The 22608-nt window shown below is 38.2% G+C and overlaps 2 protein-coding genes across 3 annotated transcripts in view; both read right to left on the reverse strand.

Moving 5' to 3' along the window:
* Positions 1-6026, reverse strand: part of taf4b (TAF4B RNA polymerase II, TATA box binding protein (TBP)-associated factor) — a 19559-nt gene extending 13533 nt beyond the window's left edge. For both annotated transcript variants that reach the window (XM_016245381.1, XM_016245378.1), the window contains exons 1-8: positions 5222-6026; positions 4943-5082; positions 3634-3969; positions 3327-3440; positions 2520-2642; positions 2343-2432; positions 1959-2129; positions 960-1083 (exon numbers count right to left, since the gene is read on the reverse strand). In XM_016245381.1, coding sequence (XP_016100867.1) covers positions 960-1083; positions 1959-2129; positions 2343-2432; positions 2520-2642; positions 3327-3440; positions 3634-3969; positions 4943-5082; positions 5222-5837 — 1714 coding nt within the window. In that variant the 5' untranslated portion in view covers positions 5838-6026. The remainder of the gene's footprint in view (positions 1-959; positions 1084-1958; positions 2130-2342; positions 2433-2519; positions 2643-3326; positions 3441-3633; positions 3970-4942; positions 5083-5221) is intronic.
* Positions 6027-6741: 715 nt separating this feature from the next.
* kctd1 (potassium channel tetramerization domain containing 1) lies at positions 6742-22563 on the reverse strand. Its single transcript, XM_016245382.1, has 5 exons — positions 21041-22563; positions 16603-16793; positions 10465-10609; positions 9860-10165; positions 6742-7597 (listed from the first exon to the last, which is right to left on the reverse strand). The coding sequence occupies exons 1-5, from the start codon at positions 22538-22540 to the stop codon at positions 7433-7435; spliced, it is 2307 nt and encodes a 768-aa protein (XP_016100868.1). The 5' UTR covers positions 22541-22563; the 3' UTR covers positions 6742-7432.
* Positions 22564-22608: the final 45 nt, after the last annotated feature.

Genomic DNA, 22608 nt, shown 5'->3' on the forward strand with positions numbered 1-22608 from the left:
GACTAGAAAGAACTGTATAATATACAGTATATATGGCTGTTTCATTGATCAGCAGTTTAACGGAAGTGCATATGTGTTGAGGTCAGAATTATATGCCCTTTGGTAAGGATATGTGCAAAGGATGCCATTATAAATTCTTTCATTCATTAAAAAAAAATAAATAAATAAATAATAATAATAAATAAATAAAAAAAAATCACTAAAATCTAACTTTTCATTGGGGTAAAACTACTGAAAGGTGTGTGTGGAAATTACATTATGAAATGTTTTTCCTCCAATACATGTAGGTCAATTATTAGCACCCCTTGAAATTTTATGACTGTATGTATAAACTATATTCCCATATTGTACATGTAAATGTCCAGCTTCCGTTTTCACAGGAGTATAAATATGAGGTTACACAAAGGCCAAATTCCCTTAATTATCCATCACAATGAGTAAAACTGAAGAATAGAGTTCGGATGAGCTACACAAGAATGTTGAACTTTACAAAATAGAAAGTGGCTGTGAGAAAATAGCTAAAGCATTAAAAAATTCCAATTTCCACCATCAGGGCAATAATTAAGACGATCCAATCAACTGCAGATCTGCCTGGAAGAGGAAATGTGCCTATATCATCCTAATGCACGGTGAGGTGTAAAGTTTGAATTGACAAAGACTCTACAAGGATCACATCTGGAAAATTGCAGGAATTAGTTGAGTCTTGGTGTCAGAAAGCCTCAAAAAATATATGTAACAGCACCAACATCAGCACAAGTTGCTTGGGAGGGTTTCAAGGAAAAAAAATCTACTCTCCAGTATATTAAGTTGCCAGATGCTAATGGAACTTCAAACGGGACCTGGAACTGTTTTAACTCCATTTTTGATCAAATAAACACAGCCCTGATGAGCATAAGGGATTAATTTAAAAAACATTGTACTGACTTCAAACTTTTGAATGGTGAAACTATAGCTTATACCTGCTGGGTGAGCATTGGTTTGAATGAGCATCTGTTTGGGTTGAACTTGGTTCTGTGCAGGTAAGCCCGTCTGAGCTGATGTCAAAGACTGTTTGACGATTACTCCTTTAGGTTGCTGGATCACCTGACAAGGTAAAAACAAAATCAATACGAAGACAGCATTTCTAAATAAATACAGCAAAGATGCAAGAATTATGCATATGAAAATATTCAAAAGGTATGCTGGGTTTAGTCCACCCCGAGGACATTGTAGAAACCATTTTAGACAGGAGCACTTTCTGCAGACCCTCAGAGCACTTTCTGATTCTGAAGTAATCAAAACCTCTAAAGTCTATTCAGGTATATGGGAAATGAGCTTCTGTATTTCAGTGGAAATCCATCAAGACGTCCAATAAAATGGTGATATTAGATTACAGAAAATCAAATCATGACATTATTTGAATATGATAACATGACATTCCTGGTAAGAAATGGGGTAAGACTCATGCATCTTTGTCTCTAGTGTAAAACTAATTTGGCTCTGCTTGGGCTTGTGGGATACTGGTGGTTTTAAGTGAATTAGCCTGTACACCGTGGGCGGTGGTGAGTTAACCAGGAAATGAAGACAAAGTGAAGAGAGGCTGTCATAAAAATGAACCAGTGTGCTGGGAAGGAGGCAGTGTGAAATTAGAGCGTTTCACTCTCTCTCACACACACACACACACAGTCTACTATTACATAAAACATCAAAACAGTGTATTCAGGATCCCCAAACACACATACCTGAATTCCAGACACCATATTGTATTCTAACTATTGATAGAGAACTCATACCTGCAGATTAACATTAAAACAATGCACATCCAGAGTTGTTTCCATGGTGAAAACACCACCACTGAATGATCATTTGTTTTCCTTATTATCAAATCACTCTTCCGTTGTTTCATATAGGCAAACCCCTGAAATCATCATGATTAATTACATTGCTAAAAATGGGACTAAAAATGGGCCGTGGTTTACCAGCTGAGCCATTCTGGTTGGCTGGTTGGGCTTGAGGGAGGAGCTGACGGACACAGTGGACTTCTGGTTTGCGGCCTTGGTTGGTGCTGAATCTGAGGGCTTGACTTGGTCGCACTGCTGAATGAAGAGCTGCGAGTTTGGGGTGAGCTGACGGACAGCTGGCAGGCTCCTCTGAAAGAATTAATACATCAGCATCTCTGGTTGTATGTCTCTAATTTAGCTCATACCAAAGAGGCCGTGTCTCATTCATACATGAGCTATGAAGGTCTGATAATAGATTTCATCTTAAAATCAGGTCAAAAATGAGGTCAGCACCCTCATATACACCCATATGACTTTGTTGAAGTTGCTGGTAATATCTAAATGAGTTTTAACTGCATTCACCTTCAGGAAAGGCACTAGATATGGTTGAGGGGATGATTTGAGCTCCATATAGAGTTTTTCAGTAAACTCCTCTGCCTCTAGTTTCCCATCCTACATGTAGAGAAGAAAACAAAAGCCCTTTTTAAAACATAATGTATTCTAAAATATTGATTTTAAAAGCAGCAAGTGACATCATACCAGCAGGCCTTTGACAAGAGCTTTGACGTTCTGAGCCATGTTGGCCGAGCGAGTGCCGCTCGATGCTAGCTTCATAAGAGTGACCAGAAAGTTTTTACACTTCTTCACATTCTCCAAGGTCTCCTGATGATAAAGAAAATTAAACATGATCAGTTTTGTGATGCACAGTGAAAATATAAAAAAAAACATTGATATCAGCTAATACTGGATATTTAATTTTAAATATCAAAATGTACGTTTAGATCACCTAACCTCAGTTAATTTTTAAAAACTAATTTAAAATATTTGATTATCCTTTCCTTTTTGTTAATCACCTTTTTGTCATATCAAATGTGTTACGTCAGGCTTTTGAGGAATCTTTATTTAATCTTCTCTCAATCACCATAGTAGTACATTGCATTATATGTTCTTCTGCCCCATGCTTTAAACTACAGAGCTTTTGATAACAAAACTGAGCATTTAATTATCTAATATCAAAGGCATATTAATGGGAGATATAGAGTGACAACTGTTATTTATAAGCTTTTTCTGCAAGAAATATGCTATATTGTTATAAAAATATCACGAATTTACAAGCAATCAGAATTTTAGCGTACCTTTTGTGTATATAAAATTCAGAAAGCTCCATATTCTCTTAGATCATACTATATAAACCATAAACGCCTGATGTACCACATCATAAGACATTTTTTTAGTTTTATAATATTTTGTATAAATTTGTAAAAAAAAAAAAATCTTATATTTTATTATATGTCAGGCTTTCCAGGATTAAAATCTGTAAACACATAACTTGTAACATGAACTTACAGCTGTAACAGTGACTGGGGTTGCTGATGTGTTTGTGCTGGATCTGGCTGGTACATTAGGAGACACCATACGTGGGGCATTACCCTGGGTGGAGAGAGCACCTTTGCCCACAGACTGCAGAGAAAATGAAGCATAGACAAGATTAGGTTGATGAATGCACACTGAATGACCTACATTTCTATTTAAATCACTGAGGGAAAGCTAACAATGCATTTCAGTCAACATCTTGCCCTGAAGTCAGAGTATGAATCATTATTTTTGTTTTGTTGTTTGGATCAATAATTGATGCAGCCAAAGTGAGTAATACCTTTACAGCCGAAGTATTAATTATGGTAGTTGCAGTGACAGAATTAGTCCTCTGGTTAAAGGTCCCCGGTGTGCTGCTGTTTGGAGTAATTTGACTGGCTTTGATAACAGGCCCCATGGTAGAGCTGGGCTTTCTGATGGCTGTCCCTATAACACCGGCTGGTTTAATGATGGTAGCTCCTGTTGTACATGATGGTGTGAAAATAGCAGTCCCTGTAGCGGTGGGTGGTTTCTGAACGGCAGTCCCTGTAGTGGGGTTAAGTTTAATATTGGTAGTAGCTGATGCACTGGAAGGTGGGAAAGAAACTCTGATGATTGGTGTAGTGGTTACAGTTGTCTGTAAAAAACAAAAAGATATATGAAATAAAGTGGTGCATTTCCATAATAAATCAAATACTTGTAAGAGATATCTTATAGAATGGCTTTTTAAGCTTTTGGTAATGTCAGTGACTGCCAAATATGGTTAACTTCCTTTGTGAGAGAAGGCTGCTTCATGTTTTCATATGCATGCAGATGCATTTATTTTGTGACAAATAGTAAGCATTAAAGACTAAGTTTTTCCAACATAATTAGCTCTTTTCATAATTAGCCTATTTTCCCCACAAGATTGAAAAAAAATATATGGCTATATTTCTCACAATTCTAACTTTTTTCTCTGTATTCTGACTTCTAATTGTTCATAAATCGTTTTGCCACACATGGAAAAATTAAAAAGGTAATTGCTACTTCTCTCACAATTCTGACTTTTCTTCTCACATTTCTAATTTTATACCACACACATTGTGACCTTATTTCTTGCAATTCTGAGTCTGAATAATCAAAGTCTGAATTGTGAGATAAAGGGTTTTAATTTATTTATTTTTATACTGTGGCAGAAACCATAATAAATGTAAACGTTATCTAAAACAATATTTATTTTGCATTAAGTATGTATTTTTTACACAATTAAAATACATTCTATAATTAATATATAATTGTATTAATATTAAATAAATATTTTCAGACAGATGCTAATATTTCAAATATGAATGAATATATAACATTTCAAATGATTTAGTATGACGCTTTTCATGATCAAAATCATATAAATCTAATCATACGTAAAATGTGAAGAAAAGAAAAAAGATTAAAAAAAATTAAAATCTGAAAACTGCATAACTGCATAAAACAAGAAAATTGTCCACTGACCAAATTGTGTCCCTCTGGTGAGACTGGGAGCTCAAAGACCATAGTCTGAATATCATATGTTTATCTCACTGGATCTTTGTTTTTATTCCCAGCATTAAAAATAAGTGACCAAAATAGCACACCTGTGAGGATGGGGGTCTAACTATAGCAGAGGCATTGGCACTTGCTGGTTTTGGCAGCATTCCCTGAGCCTGAGCCTGGGCCAGAGCCTGCTGAGATACCAACATCAACTGCCCGCTGTCACTGCGGATTAACACCATTCCTTCAGAGGCAGGGGAGAGAGAGTAAGACATCGCCGAGACTGATAAGTAGGCTTGATGCGTAAGTACAGTAATACAGTTAGAATACACTAACAGACCAAGAAATGAAACCGTGGATCCTGAATCCACACGTAAACTCACCTTGTGGGACCTGGAAGTTGGCAGGCAGCTGCAGTGGCACAGTCTGAGGGGTGCGTGTCATTGGTACACTTTGTGATGGGGTGGAAATCCTTGGCAATGTCACGACTGCCCCTTTGGCTGTGGTCAGTGTGGTGACCCTGGGCTGGCTAATGGCCACGGAGCTAACAGAGACCCTTCCAGGCTGAGGAGCCAGTGCCAAACTGGTGGCCCCTGGTCCCTGAACATTAGACGTCACCACCCTGGCCCCTATAACCACTGGTGTGGTGGATCTGATCTGTGCAGGGCCTGCTATGACCTTTGGAGCAGCTTCAGATGAGGCTGAGCTCATAACTGTTACAGGCCGCAGACTAGCAGAGTTGGATAAATCAGTCTCTGTCTTTGGTTTTGGCCGTTCTCCTTCCCCATTAGGAGAAGCTAAATCTGGTTTGCTGTTTTCAGAGGTGTTAGCATTAGCGTTTGAGTCTGACGCCTCTTTTTTCTTGTCTAATGTGGTTTGTGAAGTTTCCAAAGACTCCTCAATGTAGCTTTTTTGCGCGTCGTTGTTGTTTTCTTCGTTTTTTGTTTGCGCGCGAGTCTGATCATTGTCTAATTGGTCTGAACCCGATGTTTCCGACATTATTTAGTCTACTTTGACGATGTATTAAACACAGGTTGAATAATTTGATATAGAGAGAATAAACCTGAAACGTTTTTCAATCTATATGGTCGAATAATCAAATTTATATGTACAAATGCGCGGGCGACGCGACGAATATACAACATTCGCCATTTTAACAGTTGGAGGTGGAGTTTTTCATTCATTCGAAGGATTCGAATCATTTGAATTCATCAGAACTATTCATGACTCGTCGGTTCGTTCATCGACTCTTTCTGTACGCTACACAGTTACGCCAGCAGGTGGCGACAAGTGAATGTTGTGTGTGTGTTGTGTGTGTGTGTGTGTGTGTGAGTGAATCATTCAACCGATTCGCTAAAAGCACCGAGCCGTTCATGACGGGAAACAAGCGTTTATGAGTGAGATGCTTCGTTCAGTGCCTTTCCGGATCTCGTTTAGATTCAAAACTCTTAATCGACTCGTTCAGTCAAGGGCGTATTGATTCAATAGATCCAACCAATAAAATGCTAACTTGAATGCCATTTGGTTTTAGGTTTTGATCAATGAGCGCGCGGGAGTTAAGTTGATTCAAAACATCAGTATCAAGAGGACATCTAGCTTGTCTAAGTTGTTTAATACCCGAGCCTCTGTCACCGTTGCATTCATTTATTAATGCAAGTTAATTTAATGACAGTATTGTATTGTATTGCTTAAATAAAGTCTAAAGACAATCCCTTGAAACTTGTGCGTTATGTTGAAGGCATATTTTCCATGTTAATAAACAAGTCTTGGTGATTTTTCAAAACTTTTATTAACAATGTCACATTACATTCCTCTCAAACTTTAATCTCATGGATTATAAACCAGTTTTAAGTGTAGCCAGACACTGTAAATTTATGATAAAAAACAACTTTTTTGTGTAGTATTTAAAAGTAAATATACTAGAAGTTACAACATAAATTCGTCAGATTGGCTCGACAGTTTTGTATTTGAACTTGTCTGTTAAAATGAAGAACAGTTGGGGAAATATACTTTTTAATGAAATCTTTCAGATCATTCAATTTCATGACTGCGTTTGACAAAAGGAGGGTTCGTCTAGTCATACGATCCCTCAGAAACCCACAGCTGTGATTTATCCTTTATATGTGTGTGTATTTTTCTAATTAGAGCTGCTATTCCTCTCTGGTGTGATATGCTATTTATGAGAGAAACACTTGAAGATTAGCAACATAATTATTCATCAAACAGCTTATTAAATAAGTATGGCAGCTGAAATTCTTTACAGGATGTCATATATAAAGTGTAACATTAGTTTAGCCTCTTCCACTCCTAGCTGGCATGGTGAAGACAAATCCAGCAAAAGTGCAGTCTGGCAGTCTTGAAGTTTTAATACAAACCTTCACACAGAGAATCAAATGGAGACCACTCAGTATAGTCAGAGACGTTCAGAAAAAGTTCCCGTTTGAATTTCAACATTATTTTATCTTATTTGAAACGATTTATTTAGGGACAGTACCAATGAAAAAATGTCTCAGAGGATTACAACATAAATCAAAACATCCCTTATATTCAGTTAAAAATACCATATCCAGTTTATTGTTTGTGAGAGTGGGCAGCTAATCCAGCAGTTCCTGTTTGATTCGAATGACGGAGGTCGTGACCCCACGGTGACTTCGTTTGATCTCTCTCCTCAGAACGTACTCACTGAACTGGGTTGAGTCCACACCACCTCCACAAGAAGCAGCAATCTCAAAACCTCTTTGCTGCAGTCGCTCCAGAACCTGACGAACACAAACATTCCCAAACACACACAAAATTATTATCCTTTCATATTCTACCAACAGTAAACCATTAATATACATAGTGTTCAAATGTTTGGGGTCAGTAAGGTTTTGAAGTCTCTTATATTCACCAAGGCTGCATTTGATTAAATTATTACTTATTAATTTATTTATTATTAAATTATTTTAAAATGTAATTTATTTCTGTGATGGCAAAGCTGGATTTTCAGCAGCCATTATTCCAGTCTTCAGTGTCACATGATCCTTCAGAGATTATTCTAATAACCTGGGGTTTGGTGCTCAAATCATGTTAAAAATAGTCAGTTGTGCTGCTTAGTTTTGATCATTTTAATGCATCCTTGCTGAATAGTTTGTGTTGACAAATGTGTTTATACAGCTTGAGTTTCAAATGCAAAAAAAATACAGTATGCATGGATGTACATACTTGCTAAGGATGTGGAGCTTGAAGACTGACATGGAACAGAATAAATTGTTGAATAAAGCTGGTATTTTTGTTTTCTTTGCGCACAAAAAGTATTCTCGTAGCTTCATAACATTACAGTTGAATAACTGATGTCACATGGACTATTTTAACGATGTCCTTATACCTTTCTGGGCCTTAAACGTGTCAGTTGCGCTGCTATCTATGGGAGGGTCAGAGAGCTCTCGGATTTCATCAAAAAATATCTTAATTTGTGTTCCGAAGATTAACAAAGATCTTACGGGTTTGGAATGACGTGAGGCTGGGTAATTAATAACAGAATTTTAATTTTTGGGTGAACTATCCCTTTAAAGAAGTACTATAAACAATCACTGTTTGCGAAGACTCTTCAAATTTCTGCTTTTGTGTCCCACAGAGAGAAAAAAAGCAGCATATGGATTTAGAACGACATGAGTAAATTGTGACAATTTCATGTTTGTGTGAACTATCCCTTTAATTGAACACCCCTGGCACAAAATCACTGTCGTCTTCAGTTAGAAAAACAACACAGCGAAAGTGTTATAAACCATCTGTCCAGCAGCTCTCTCAACTGAACAAAATGAGATACTTAAACCACTTGCTTATTCTTGTCTTTCTTTCTGTCTGTTTCTCCCTCTCACTCTCTCTCTCTCTCTCTCTCGCTGTTTCTTCCAGTCCTGCAGATATTCACTCCACAGAACTGTGAGATCACATTCCATTAGTGTGCCTTAAGGATGTCCCTTCCTCTTTTGCTCTCCAGCACTGCGTCACTAAAATTCCCATCACTCCCTCCCTCCATCTACAGTTTTCCACTATCTTTCTCTTTCTTGGTCTTTTTTTTCCCCCTCCAACCTCTCATTTACAGGCCAAAGTTTCTGTCTGTCTGCACTGTGTGACTTTCCATCATGCTTTTGTCCTTCAACCCTCTTTTTCTCTCATTTTTCTTTCCTGTCTTCTGCCTCTACTTTTCTCAATCTCCTGCTTCCATTAGTGTGACGGCAAGTGCCAGGGGCCAAAAGATTTAATAAGCAAACAGGATTAGACAGCCTCTAGACACACACATACACATACACACACACAGTATGAAAAGGTTACAGAGCACAGTATAGGAAAAATTGAGCTCATATTGTACATTCATTCCTGACATGAATCATGGGCCATTGTTTGTCGTTTCTAATGCAAAATCAGCTGATGTTTCTGGATGAAGTTGTTTTAAAAGACTTGCAGATTTCATTTGAAGTGGTTACATGTGGTGTAACCATCAAGTAAAAAAAATATATATTTTCCTTACACTGTAGATACATGCAAGTATACACTTCTTGATCATTATTTAAAAGTATAATAAAAAGTATAAATAAAAAACTAAAATTTAAATTTATTCAGCTTATAATGATTATATATCATTAAAGTTTTGTAAAGTGAATAAGCTGAATTAAAAAAAAATTCCCTAAGAAAAAAATAAATGTTGTGTAAAAAACTGAAATAGTATTTTCTTGCAAAACATACTCTAATAATCTTTATTTACGACTTTGAAAAATATTCAAAATAAAAATCAAATTTTTTTAGTATACTTAAGTTTTTCTTTTCAAGATTTTCATTCTTTAAATGAGAATCTGTACTTCATCATGATATCAGGACAGCTGTACCACATTTTTGTGTGACATTTTTGACTTTGCATGGCTCGTGAATTCACACAAATCAGTAAAAAAGTAGTCAATACTTAACATTTTTTTATTTATTATACAAATAAATAAATAATTAGCATTGGCTGCCGAGTGAGTGGTGTTTAAGGTGTCACCCACCTGTACAGAGTTGAGGTGGCAGTATCCGTTTAGAGGAAAGCGTATGACGTGAGTGGAATCATGGTTCCAGCCTGCATTGACAGAGTTGCACATGACGTCTCCTATCTCTGGGAAGATGTCCTCGATGAGGGCTTTATCGCCACTGAGCGTTATCCTCTCGCCCAGCTCGGGGGCCACGCGCACTACCACACACTCACACATGCGTGATGTGCACCTAGAGTCCTGCTCAGAACGCCAGCGCTCCAGCTCGGCCTGCAGAGGCTGCAGCTGGAAATATCGTGCCTCCTCGTACAGCAGAGAGTAGTCCTACACACAAAGATACACAGATATATGGCACATCTGATACTTAAGGAATGATTCACCTAGAAATGAAAATTCAGTCTTTGTTTATGGCTGTTACGGTACTTTTATTTTGTTTTTGGACAGCTCCTGGTCTCTATGAACTGTTGTATGGCAAGAGATGTCTATTGATTCTTCAAATTATTTTACTTCTGTGTTTCAATGATGGTTATTGACAGAATGTTAATGTTGTGGTGAACTATTCCTTTATTCTTTTTAAAATCTGACTATAACATTGATAATAATGCAGTGTAAGATTTAAATACCTTAAAGTCATCTGGGATGAGCAGTTTTGAGGTCCTGAGGAAGTTTAATATGTAGCGGAACATGTGTCCATCCCGATCTATAAAATAATGCTGCTTCAGGCTATCCAATACAATGGGCTCCGTGCCATCAAACAAACGACCAATCCTGTGAGAGGAACAGACAGATATTAAAATATTTAGATGTAATCAAACAACAATGATTTGCTTTCTTATGAAAGGTTTTTCTCACACACATTCACTGGTATTCCTATCATTATGGGGACACTTTAATGGTTTTTACACTGTACAAACTGTATTTTCTATCCCCTTACCCTAAACCTACCCCTCACATAAAACTTTCTGCCTTTTTAGATTTTCAAAAAAACAACAACAACTACAGTACATTCTCTATGATTTCTAAGCTTCTTTCCTCATAGGGACCAAAAATGTCCCCAAAAGGTAAAAATTTACTGGTATTACTATCCTTGTTGGTCCCCATAGTGCAGGGAATACCAGGTACACACACACACACACACACACACACACAATTAATTACACATTCTAACATACAATCAGTCTGACAGCAGTTTCATGTGCTTCTAGACAGAGTAAGTTTTAACATTAAATGCATATTTCACACAGAAATAAAAATTCTGTCATTAATTACTCCATCTCATGTCGTTCCAAACCCGTAAGACCTTCGTTCATATTCGGAACACAAATTAAGATATTTTTGATGAAATGTGAGAGATTTCTGACCCTGCATAGACAGCAACTTAACTACCACATTCAAGGCCCAGAAAGGTAGTAAGGACATCATTAAAATAGTCCATGTGACAACAGTGGCTCAACCGTAATTTTATGAAGCTAAGGGAATGCTAAAATAACTTTATTCAACAATTCTTCTCTTCCATGTCAGTCTTCGATGCACGTTCACGAGTACCACAACGCTTCATAAAAGTACGGTTGTACCACAGATTTCATCAAAAATATCTGAATTTGTGTTGCAAAGATGAACGAAAGTCTTACGGGTTTGGAACAACATGAGGGTGAGTAATTGATTACATAATTTTTGGGTGAACAATCCCTTTAACTGCACTAACCCACAATATTCTTATATACAAATATACAAATGCTGTCATGTGAAATTAATACATAGCGATCCATTCTACATGTGTTTTAAAAGGCCAATTAAAGGACTAATGTCTCTTAACTACAATAGTAATGGTATTACCAATGTACTGTCTTTTTTTGTTTTTGTTTTTTTGCTTGCGTTTAAAGAGATGTCAGTTTGCAGAAAATAAACCACTGAAACAATCTGAGGAAAAACTGTAGTGACTAGGTGCTGCTAGGATGTTCCTGGATTTGATGAAAGTTTGAGAACCACTGTGCTAAAATATTCATTAAAAACAATCATCTGAGTGTGCTCATGTAAATATACGACTGTCCAACAGCAGATTTGACAGTTCTTTCGGTCAGCACAGTGTGCCTGAACTGTAGCCTGCATCTGCATCAGCATCACGGAGGGCATGGCTGGAGGCGGCGACCATCATTGCTCCTGACGACGCAAATGTCATCATCCAGCGCCCTGCTTCCTGGCTCCATGATGAGTGCGTTGTCATATTGATGTTGTTTGTGATAAAGTAGCCAAGGGGAGAATGGATCACAACTGTCACTGATGCCAATGCTCTCTGAAACATCTACTTGACAATAAAGGCTTTCCAAAGCCTATACTAGATTATACCAGACCCGTTTGATACGGTATGGGAAAATATGTGTTTCTATGCCACTGTAAGGGACAGTGGGAGGCGGAAACCGTGTGAGACATGTGAGCAGTTGTGAGACAGGATGCTAGTCTGGCTCAAAGCGCTTCAGGCTCCTTTTGGCCTGTGCTCTGATGTTTGACTCTGTCAGCAGCTACAAGACAATAATGCTCTTTGGCATTGCAGAAATATACCGGTCAGTGAGCTAATAAGCACAGACAAGCCACACACACACACACACACACACACATATATAGAGCAAACACACATCATGAAGGACTTGTGTGTGAACAGATGCGTTCAGAGGATGAAATGCGTGTTAGAAATTTTAGGCTGACTGCCACACGAATTGGAATACAGTGGAATAAAATGTCATTTTGATTGGTCAACAGAACACCTTTGAACACCTCCCTCATCTAATACTTGGGCAGTTTGTTTCTAAAATGTTTGGAATTTCAATTCCTGGTTCTGGGATCAACAATTCCTCACTGTTGCTTTCAATTCTTTTTTTAATTTTTCTAATCTTTCTAACTTTTCTAATGTTCACCTAATCTTACTGTGACTACATGAGATGAAAGCTTACATCCTTTTAAACTTCCTTAATAATGGATGAAATGTAGTGATGTCGAATGATTAATCGCAATTAATCGCATCCAAAATAAAGGTTTTTGTGTACATAATATGTGTGTGTAGTGTGTACTGTGTATATTTATTATGTATATATAAATACACACACATGCATGTATATATTTAAAAAAAAAAGTGTTTATATATTAAATATATTTATTTATAATATAAATTATATGAATAGAAATATATACATGTAAATATTTTAAAAATATATACTGTATATGTGTGTCTCTTTATCCACATAATAAATATACACAGTACACACATATATTATATATAAACAAAAAAAATTATATATTTATGTATAATATAAATTATATGTGACCCTGGATCACAAAACCAGTCTTAAGTCGCTGGGGTATATTTGTAGCAACAGCCAAAAATACATTGTATGGGTCAAAATTATTGATTTTTCTTTTATGCCAAAAATCATTATGATATGAAGTAAAGATCATGTTCCATGAAGATATTTGGTAAATTTACAACTGTAAATATATTAAAACTTAATTTTTTATTAGTAATATGCATAGCTAAGAACTTAATTTGGACAACTTTAAAGGCGATTTTCTCAATATTTTGATTTTTTTGCACCCTCAGATTCCAGATTGTCAAATAGTTGTATCTCGGCCAAATATTGTCCTATCCTAACAAACCATACATCAATGGAATGCTTATTTATTCAGCTTTCATATGATGTATAAATCTCAATTTCGAAAAATTGACCCTTATGACTGGTTTTGTGGTCCAGGATTACATTTATAATGTTACAAAAAAAATCTATTTCAAATAAATGCTGTTCTTTTGAACTTTCTATTCATCAAAGAATCATGAAAAAAAGCATCACCATTTCCACAAACTGCAGCACAACTGTTTTCAACATTGGCAATAGTAAGAAATGTTTCTTGAGCACCAAATCAGCATATTAGAATGGTTTCTGAAGGATCATGTGACACTGAAGACTGGAGCAATGGCTGCAAAAAATTCAACTTTGTCAACACAGGAATAAATTACATTTTAGAGTAAAATAAAATAGAAAATAATATTTTAAATTGCAATATTAGTTAGTTTAACTGTTTTACTGTATTTTTGATCAAATAAATGATAAATGTTGCCTTGTCGACCATAATAGACTTCTTTCAAAAACAAACAAACAAGAAAATAATTCAGACCCCAAACTTTTCAACAGTAGCATTGAATTAATACATTGAATTCATTTGTTTTTACCCAATAAAAAAACCCATCTACCTTAGAGATAAGAGTCGCTCCCTTTTACTCAAGAAGAAACAAAACGGCAGGCTCCTCCCAGTTCATTCTGTCCAGTTTGGACCTCCAGGTGAGAAATGATTCTGCACCACTGTCCTGTATGGCACAAACACAGCAGTGAACAAGAATCAAAACTTCAAAACTACCCAGTAAGAGTCACTTGACTTAAGCATGCACATCAACAGACTGAAGATTTCCTTGTGCCAGCTCATGCATAGTGGAAATGATCTTGGCAATGGGACAGTGATATGACCTCACTTCCTCTCCTTTCAGGCTAAAATTTTAAGTAGTCTGAAATGTGTGGCTTTTTCTCAGATATATCTTGTTGTGCAACAGATTTCTGGAACAAACACGTCATGTTGCCCCAAACAGAGGAGCTGTATTTACAACCTCATCAAGAATACCGCTTTTGTCTTCAGAACTCGTAACAGACTAAAGGCAATTGACACAAGCATGTACAGCAGCTATTTCTGTAGGGTGGGTGTGTGTTGGGTTGAAGTGGGGTGTTAAAAACATGCTCTTCCCTCTCGGTCGCCCATGAGTCCCCCTTGTCCACCCTCTCAAAAACCCTCAACCATCACACAATGGTTGTCTGTCTCCAAAGTCCCCGCTTGACTCTGGAGGAATGTCCGGCTTGGATCGGACCCAGTGTGCACGTCTTAACACTGCGCTGGGACTGTGAGGTCACCATTGCAGCAACCCCAAAGACACGGTCAAACCGTCACAGGTCCCTCCTCACAGACCGAAGTTCTCTCACATGAGGCAATGTTACAGAGGAGACAGTCGGTAATCTGGTGACTCATTTAAAGACTTGTGGTTCTAGACTGATTGCAGTCACAAAGAACAACTGTGGATGAAATATTTTACACATTCTTTAAAATATTTTTCTTTAAATATTTATGTTTGAATAAATTAGCATAATTAGAACAAAATATACACTACTGCTTGAAAGTTTGGGGTTAGGATTTTTTTTAAAAATATTTTAAAGCAGTCTCTTTGTATTTGTATTTACTGACACTTTTGATTTAAAGTGACTTTGCTGAATAAAACTATTAATTTTTGTACAGTAGTGTATATTCACAAAAAATCCTACAGAACTATAGAAAGAGATTTTTTGTTTGTATCATAAAAAATGCAGTCTAAGTGTGCACTATTGGCATCTATACGTGGTTATTTCAGAGGTTTCAGCTGGGGGCCAGATGGCACATTCTGTCAACCAATAATAAAATAGAGGATTTTACCATGGAAAAGTAACCGCAGGTTTTCTCCAAAACAATTATCCTTAATTAATGCAATACTAAATTAATTGGGGATGTTGTCTACGCACATGGCAACAGATTCCACTACTGCTGTCATGACTGCTGATGTATGCTGGACTGGTGTCAGTAATTATGTTTATACGATGCTTTTCACACTAGGAGTTTCCACCTATAGAATCCATTCACATCATGCAGTGCTAAGCAATTTATACTATATCAGTGATCAATTTTGTGACATATTCACATTGATTTACTATTTCTGGGAGTTTCTGATGTTATGGAGACAGATATCAGGGCAACCTGGAAGCCCTGGTTGAATTGGTTTTACTTCTTAAAAGGTGTCATTCAATGAATACAGTAAAGAGATGAAAATATAATGGAACTACCTATAGCACAGTATCTTAGAACATAGCTATAATATGAGCTTGTAATGTATAGTTCTTGAAATGTTTTAAATTAGCACTAGTTTTTTGTGCTATAAGATTTGGAATGTTTGCCATGGTAACCATTTCAAAAACATACACAACTAGGTATCGCTGGGGTATATTTGTAGCAACAGCCAAAAATACATTGTATGGGTCAAAATTATTGATTTTTCTTTTATGCCAAAAATCATTATGATATGAAGTAAAGATCATGTTCCATGAAGATATTTGGTAAATTTACAACTGTAAATATATTAAAACTTAATTTTTTATTAGTAATATGCATAGCTAAGAACTTAATTTGGACAACTTTAAAGGCGATTTTCTCAATATTTTGATTTTTTTGCACCCTCAGATTCCAGATTGTCAAATAGTTGTATCTCGGCCAAATATTGTCCTATCCTAACAAACCATACATCAATGGAATGCTTATTTATTCAGCTTTCATATGATGTATAAATCTCAATTTCGAAAAATTGACCCTTATGACTGGTTTTGTGGTCCAGGGTCACATATAATAGATGCTGATAATAATCATTCATTGATCTATTCATGTAGTCCAGAGCGGTGCTCAAAGTTTATAAGATTAGTTTATTCTTTTTTTATATACTTTAAAGACCTAGAAAAAAATGTGTGTTTGTGCATCAGTGTCAGCGTCACATTACAGTACCATGAAAATGAGTGGTTAGAAATAAGTCAACTTTCTATTCGCAAAACCTCAGAATTGATTCTTTTTGTTTTTGGAATAAATTCCCAGCCCTATCTATTAGACTATGGTGTCCATTTCTATATGGTCTTGTGTCTGTGTGTGAAATTTACCTGGACTCTGGGTATTTGGTTAATGTTGCCAGGCTGCTGGTATACATGTGACCCCCTACATCAATGTGGACCGGCGCGTTGGTCTTTGTGAGCTGTGCGGGTGTGGGGATGCCAGCTGTGCTCAGCGGGGAGACCGGCGAATGTGCCATGATCGGCCGAGTCGACATGCCCACACTGTTGCTGCGATTCTCCTGAGAAAAAAAAGATAGGTAAGAAGAAATTTCAAGATTAATATTTATAGCAGGAGGTCAAGTGAGTCAACATGAAATGGCATTTGAAACCAGTTTTACTTGGAAAAAAGTTTAAGCATCAGGATTTGATTGGATTGCAAAAAGCGGACACAGAACGTAGTTATACTGCCTTAGGAAAATAGGAAACAAGTTGTATGAACTTTTTTATACTTTAATAGAGATCGAATTTATTAATCAAGATTTGATCGGATCATGAAAATTGGGCATTGAATGAACCAGAATGGAGTCAAGTGGTTGGAAGGGATGGGTTGAAGAAGTAAAAGGGTTTTGTGACGTCAGCCAAAAAGAAATTTCTCAGGCCCATGAGCGAAAGCTGAGGGCCTGTGATGGCCTTTGATTTGGGCTGTCGTGCCGTGTCATATTACAAGACAGCAGAAAAAATAGGGAGGAAAAAAAGACATGCCACTGAAGCATTTATTCATTTAACTTAAAAAATCCTTAACATTTTTTTTTTGCATTAAAAATGCCTATTTTAATAATATAGTTGGATATAATGCAACATTTACTCTCAGCCCTTCATAGCAAACCACTGGTTTAAATTTTACAAAGGCAAATTTCTTTTTCTTTGGAATATTATGTCGATGTATTGTACAAAAGGAGCATGCATTACATAAACAGGTGTCAATTTTGATTTCATGTGGACTTGATCTCTGTCACTAGCTGAAACCAAACAGAATCGCAAGTTTCCTGAACACTCCTACAGCCCCTTTTGCCTCAAACTCCCACCATCCATTGTCCAGAAAACAGGTAGTTTGGTGATTCAGACAAAGCATGGTTTTAAAAATGCCATGGGGCAACAATGTTTCTGGGAATCAAGTTTTAAATGGCTCGCTTATAGCACTCTCTGCACACTAAACTAGAATAGGAAAGTATTTTAACCGAAAATATTGAAGCAGCCTCTTCGTTTGGTTAATGTGTCACGAGTGTGGAATGGGAGCACAGCGCTAAATGGTTTACAACATAAACACAGATAATCATTTCTACCTTGACAGCTACATTACAATATAAGTGGAAAGAATTAAATTGACCCGTTATGGCATTAATGGTGATTTGGCTGTCAGCACTACACAACATTACAGTAGCGCCACTCTCATTAGCATCAGTAGGGGCTCATTCCATGGGCTTTGTCTGACATAATATCTGCTTGTGCTGGGAAATAACTGTTTGCTAAATCTCAGTGGTCACTCTCTACTGAGGCGCAATGAAACTGCCATGGGCAGAGTTTCCTTTAAAGATGAAAAACAGAAAAAAGTAAACTGTAACATAAGTATACTTGTGTACTTAGTGCACTATCAATGCATTTTTCGCCGAGAGCGGAGTAACAATATCTGAGTCGACTGTCTTACAGAATGAAACATGCTGAGAGAATGAGTACAGCGGACTGGCTTATACAGCGACCTGAAAAACAAGCATTAACCCTTGGTAACACACAGAACATGTGCAAGTAAACATGTATCCAGGCTAACACATTAAAGCACTAATGATAAACATCTCTGGCACAACTGGGTGTTTTAGCGGGTGCAGTTTTCTAATGGTGGCTGAATGGGGCATTATGCCTATGGGAAGACTAACTTGGGTCAAAAAGGCATTTTCTTATGCATCACTTTTTTTTAAAGTATTTTATTTTCTGGCTAATTTTATATTTGCAGTGTAGACAATGAGGAAAATAGAGCATGTGGTGGAAAATGTTTGATTTTATTGATTTGGCTTTTGACAAAAATAAGATTGTACAGTCAACATATATATATATATATATACACAGGCAACACATATATAAAAAAACGTAATATATTTGTGCCTTAAAAAACAAAGCTAGTTCAGTGACCTGTGCAGTAAATAAGTACAACCCAATAAAGTTAAAACAAGAGTTACATGAACAAACCCATTTATTATTCCACTGTCACGGATGGTGCCTGGAGCCAGAGAAGGGTGAGCTATTGGCTCTGCCATTAGCTAATTTGAAAGATGTTGACACAAACTTAAAGTATACTCTGGAATTGAGGATGCTCAAACTAAACAAGCAGGGTAGGTTCATTATTGCAGTAGTGATGTGAGAGAGTTTAAATGGAGCTGAGCTCTTTGCAGTATTTATGGTGATGAGTAAATGTACATATTGGAATATTTCTGTAGATTATTTGTGATTTGAGAGTGAGAGGCAGAAAGAGAGTTGGTAAGATATATACAGGTCTGTAGATCTAGTCAAAAACATCAAAATAAAAGTGAATGAAAATGGTGCAATGGATATCTACATATCATTGCTAAAGCAGAGCTTATTAGTGAGTGATAAATAAACAAATAAATAAATGGCTTGCTTTGAATACAAGTATGAATACGTCTATTATAATGTGTCATTAGTGATTTCTTGAACAGTGTTATAATGGAGTATCATAAGCAACATGTGTCAGAAACTACTACAGTGTTGGTTTGATTAGTGTACATATCGTTCTAAACTTCAGATGACAAAATAATAAATTTGTATACAAAATAACTTCAAAAGTTTGTGGTTAATATTTTGATACTTTATGCTTTTTTTAAATTGATTTTGAAAGTGACAGTAAAGACATCTATAATGTTACAAAAGATTTCCATTTCAAATAAGTGTTGTTCTTTGGAACTTTTTATTCATAGAATTCTGAAAATAATAATTGCATCATGGTTTCCCCAAAAATATTAACTATTAAATATTATAATATTAACACTGATAATAATAAATGTTTCTTGAGCAGCAAATCAGAATATTAGAATGATTTCTGAAGGATGATGTGACACTCAAGACTGATGTAATGCTGAAATTACAGGAATACATTATGTTTTTAATTATATTACAATTAAAATAAAAAACAACATGAAATATTTCATTATATTACTGTTTTTAAAGTATTTTTGATCAAATAACTGCATTTTTGGTGAGCATAAGAGACTTTTGAACAGTACCTTTAAATGCAAAATATGTAAAACGATAAGCCTAAATAATGCATATGACTCAGTGGATGCATGAGGTAAAAAGTGTCCCAAAGTTTCAAAGTCTCTGACCCAGACTCTTGATTGTTAAATCATCTCCCCTCATCTCAGCATGCACAGCAACCGAGGAAGATATGAAAGCAAAGATGCACTTTACATCAGTTAATTAGCAAGGAGGGAGCATGATATAATTGGATGTGAATGTGAAATTACCAAGTGTCATAATTGACGAGGCCTTTCAAATTTTTTTCCAGGACTCTCTTCCCCTTCTAGGTGTCGCTAATACATACTTACCCCAAACTTTTTTTTTTAAGACAGGTATATACATGCTGTGATTTTAGTGCATGACAACAAATATAATTTTTTTTTTCAACATTAACATTCATAATGACAATATTGCTGAGGTTACATTAAAAAAGCACAGGTATAAACTCTGGAGGATGAATATTTAAGTACTGTAGAGCACTGTTTAATTCTGATCATTAATATAGTGTAATGCAGCTGAAGAACACACTAAACAGCTCATCTCATGCATTATATTTAGGAGTCCATGTTTTTTCTGGAGCCCAGCACCGGTGCAATATTAGCTCATGCCTCCGCAGGCAACGAATGCTTTTATTTTTCACACTCACCTTCATGCTGAAGGGTGAAGAAATCAGTGCCTGTTTTAGTGCAGCTTATAAAGCATAATACTATTCACCAACATATGAACGAATCGATCTTTATCACATCCCCAAATGGACCACCGCTGGCAATTTGAGCTGCTGCCCCTCGGCAAAGATGGAAATGATGGACTTGACGGGGAGTTAGTTAGAAAAAAGGACATTAAAGGTGTATTAATCTAATAACAGACCTCAAAAACACATATTAACTCCAAAAATTAATCCAAAATGAAAACGTACAGTTCCGTTTGTGTGGGGACCAAGTGGCACTGGAGATACACCAGCATAACAAAATTGACATTCTAATGAAGAAGTAAATCAGGGATTTGCTGACAAATGTTCCATGCAAAATGACACACAGATGAGTCAAGTTTGACATCCCACGTTCTTGTCTCAAATGATTAATTTGCATAAATATGCTCGGTGTGAAAACCCAACTGTCCTCTGACTGATGTGATTGACAGACAGCAGGGCCGCTGGTAAAACTAGTCTGAAGCGCTATTCTAAGACCGTGTCACGTGTCAAAAACGTTTCGACGTGCTAAAGACATGAAATCGCCGTTACCTGTGAAGGCAGCATACGAGGACTCTCTCCGTTGGGTTCGCAACGAGCGGAGACTAGCGCGGTGACAGCCGGAGTGTCCGCGCGCGCGCAGAGTCTTTTCGGCGATGCCCCCGGTTCCGCAACGCTTACCGGACAGACGAGCGTCCGCGGGCGCTTGATCACCTTCTGCGGTTTAAGCTCGAGCTCGGCCTCGCAGCGCAGCACGTGCTGCAGGTGCGTTTCTCCGTTGACCGTTTCCGGAGAGGCGCGGAGAGGCGCTAACTTTGACCCGATGCCCGCAATGCCGTTGAGCGTTGCTATGGAGACGGCGCCGATGCAGTGGTTGGTGTAGGTCTTTGACAGTTTGGCGGCACGCGACAGCATCTGCATCCTCGTGCCCAGCAGGTTCTTACCGATAGCTTTATTCTCGTACCACGTCGTGTCGGTCTCGCTGCAGTGGTCCCGCGGGCGCTGGAAGAACGCCTTGCAGAGAGGATTGCGCTTCGAGAGGTACTTGACGAAGCTCGCGTAGGGACAGAACTCCGTGGCGGTCTCGTACATGCGGGGCAGGTTGTCGTCGTCCGTGTCCGTTCTTTTCTTCGTCCAGGACGCGGAACGGGACTTGTGGTACGGCCCGAGCGCTTTGAAGTACACAAACTTGCGTCCGTCCTCGTCCGCGGCCAGACCGAAAGAGTCCTCCTCGAGCTCGCGCTGGTTCTCCCGCCCCCGAGTGCAGAAGTACATGCAAGTCTCGAACCAGACTTTGTTGAGCAGCCCGAACGGAGAGCTGGCGCTGAAAACGGCCGACGTGTAGAGCTTTTTCAGGTCGGAGCGCGTGATGGCTTGCTTCTGCACCACGGGACCGGCGCCCTGCTCTTCCAGCTTGCGTATGACCGCGGCGAGCGCGAGGTTGGCGCTGCGCAGCTCGGGGTCCTTGGTGAGGTCTAGCGTGCGGCAGAAGGTGGGCTCGTTCAGGTAGCGGTTGAGCGAGCTCCGGATGCTGATGAGGGAGGACTTGCTGTACAGCTGTCCGCTTTTGGAGCGCGCCTCTGAGTAGAAGGAGCGCAGCACTTTGCAGAGCGCGTGCTTGTCCATGCTCTCAAAGTCCGTACTTTGCGCCTTCTCCGTCAGGTACTCCCGGAAGATTCGCACCGCGTACCGGGTGGCCAGGCGCGTGTTCTCGCTCAGCCTGGAGCGGTGCACGTCTCCCTCGGGTCCCGCGTCCAGAGCGGCGAAAAGCGTGTCCCTCGTCGCCGCTGAGTCGAGCTGGTCCGTATGGCGCATAAGGACCGCTTCCCCCGTTTCCACGGCAGCAGCGCAGCTGTCGGGCTCCCCGCACTCCTCCCACTCCAACTCGGCTTCCTCTTCTGACACTTCTCCCTCTTCCCCTGTGATCTGGATCTCCTGAATCTCTTCCTCCTCTTCCTCGCCCGAGCCTCCGTCTCTCTCCCGTTCCCCCGCCATCGGGTCCGGTTCATCATCTTTACAGCAGTGGTCCCCGCTGCCAGGCATTCTCGCCATATTGCAGTCTGACAGTGTATGAGTCCCGAGGCACTGCGCATGCGCTATATTGGACCGCAGAGCTGAGA

This window comes from Sinocyclocheilus grahami, unplaced genomic scaffold (genome assembly GCF_001515645.1).
Source record: "Sinocyclocheilus grahami isolate Dianchi unplaced genomic scaffold, SAMN03320097.WGS_v1.1 scaffold754.1, whole genome shotgun sequence".
Taxonomy (NCBI): domain Eukaryota; kingdom Metazoa; phylum Chordata; class Actinopteri; order Cypriniformes; family Cyprinidae; genus Sinocyclocheilus; species Sinocyclocheilus grahami.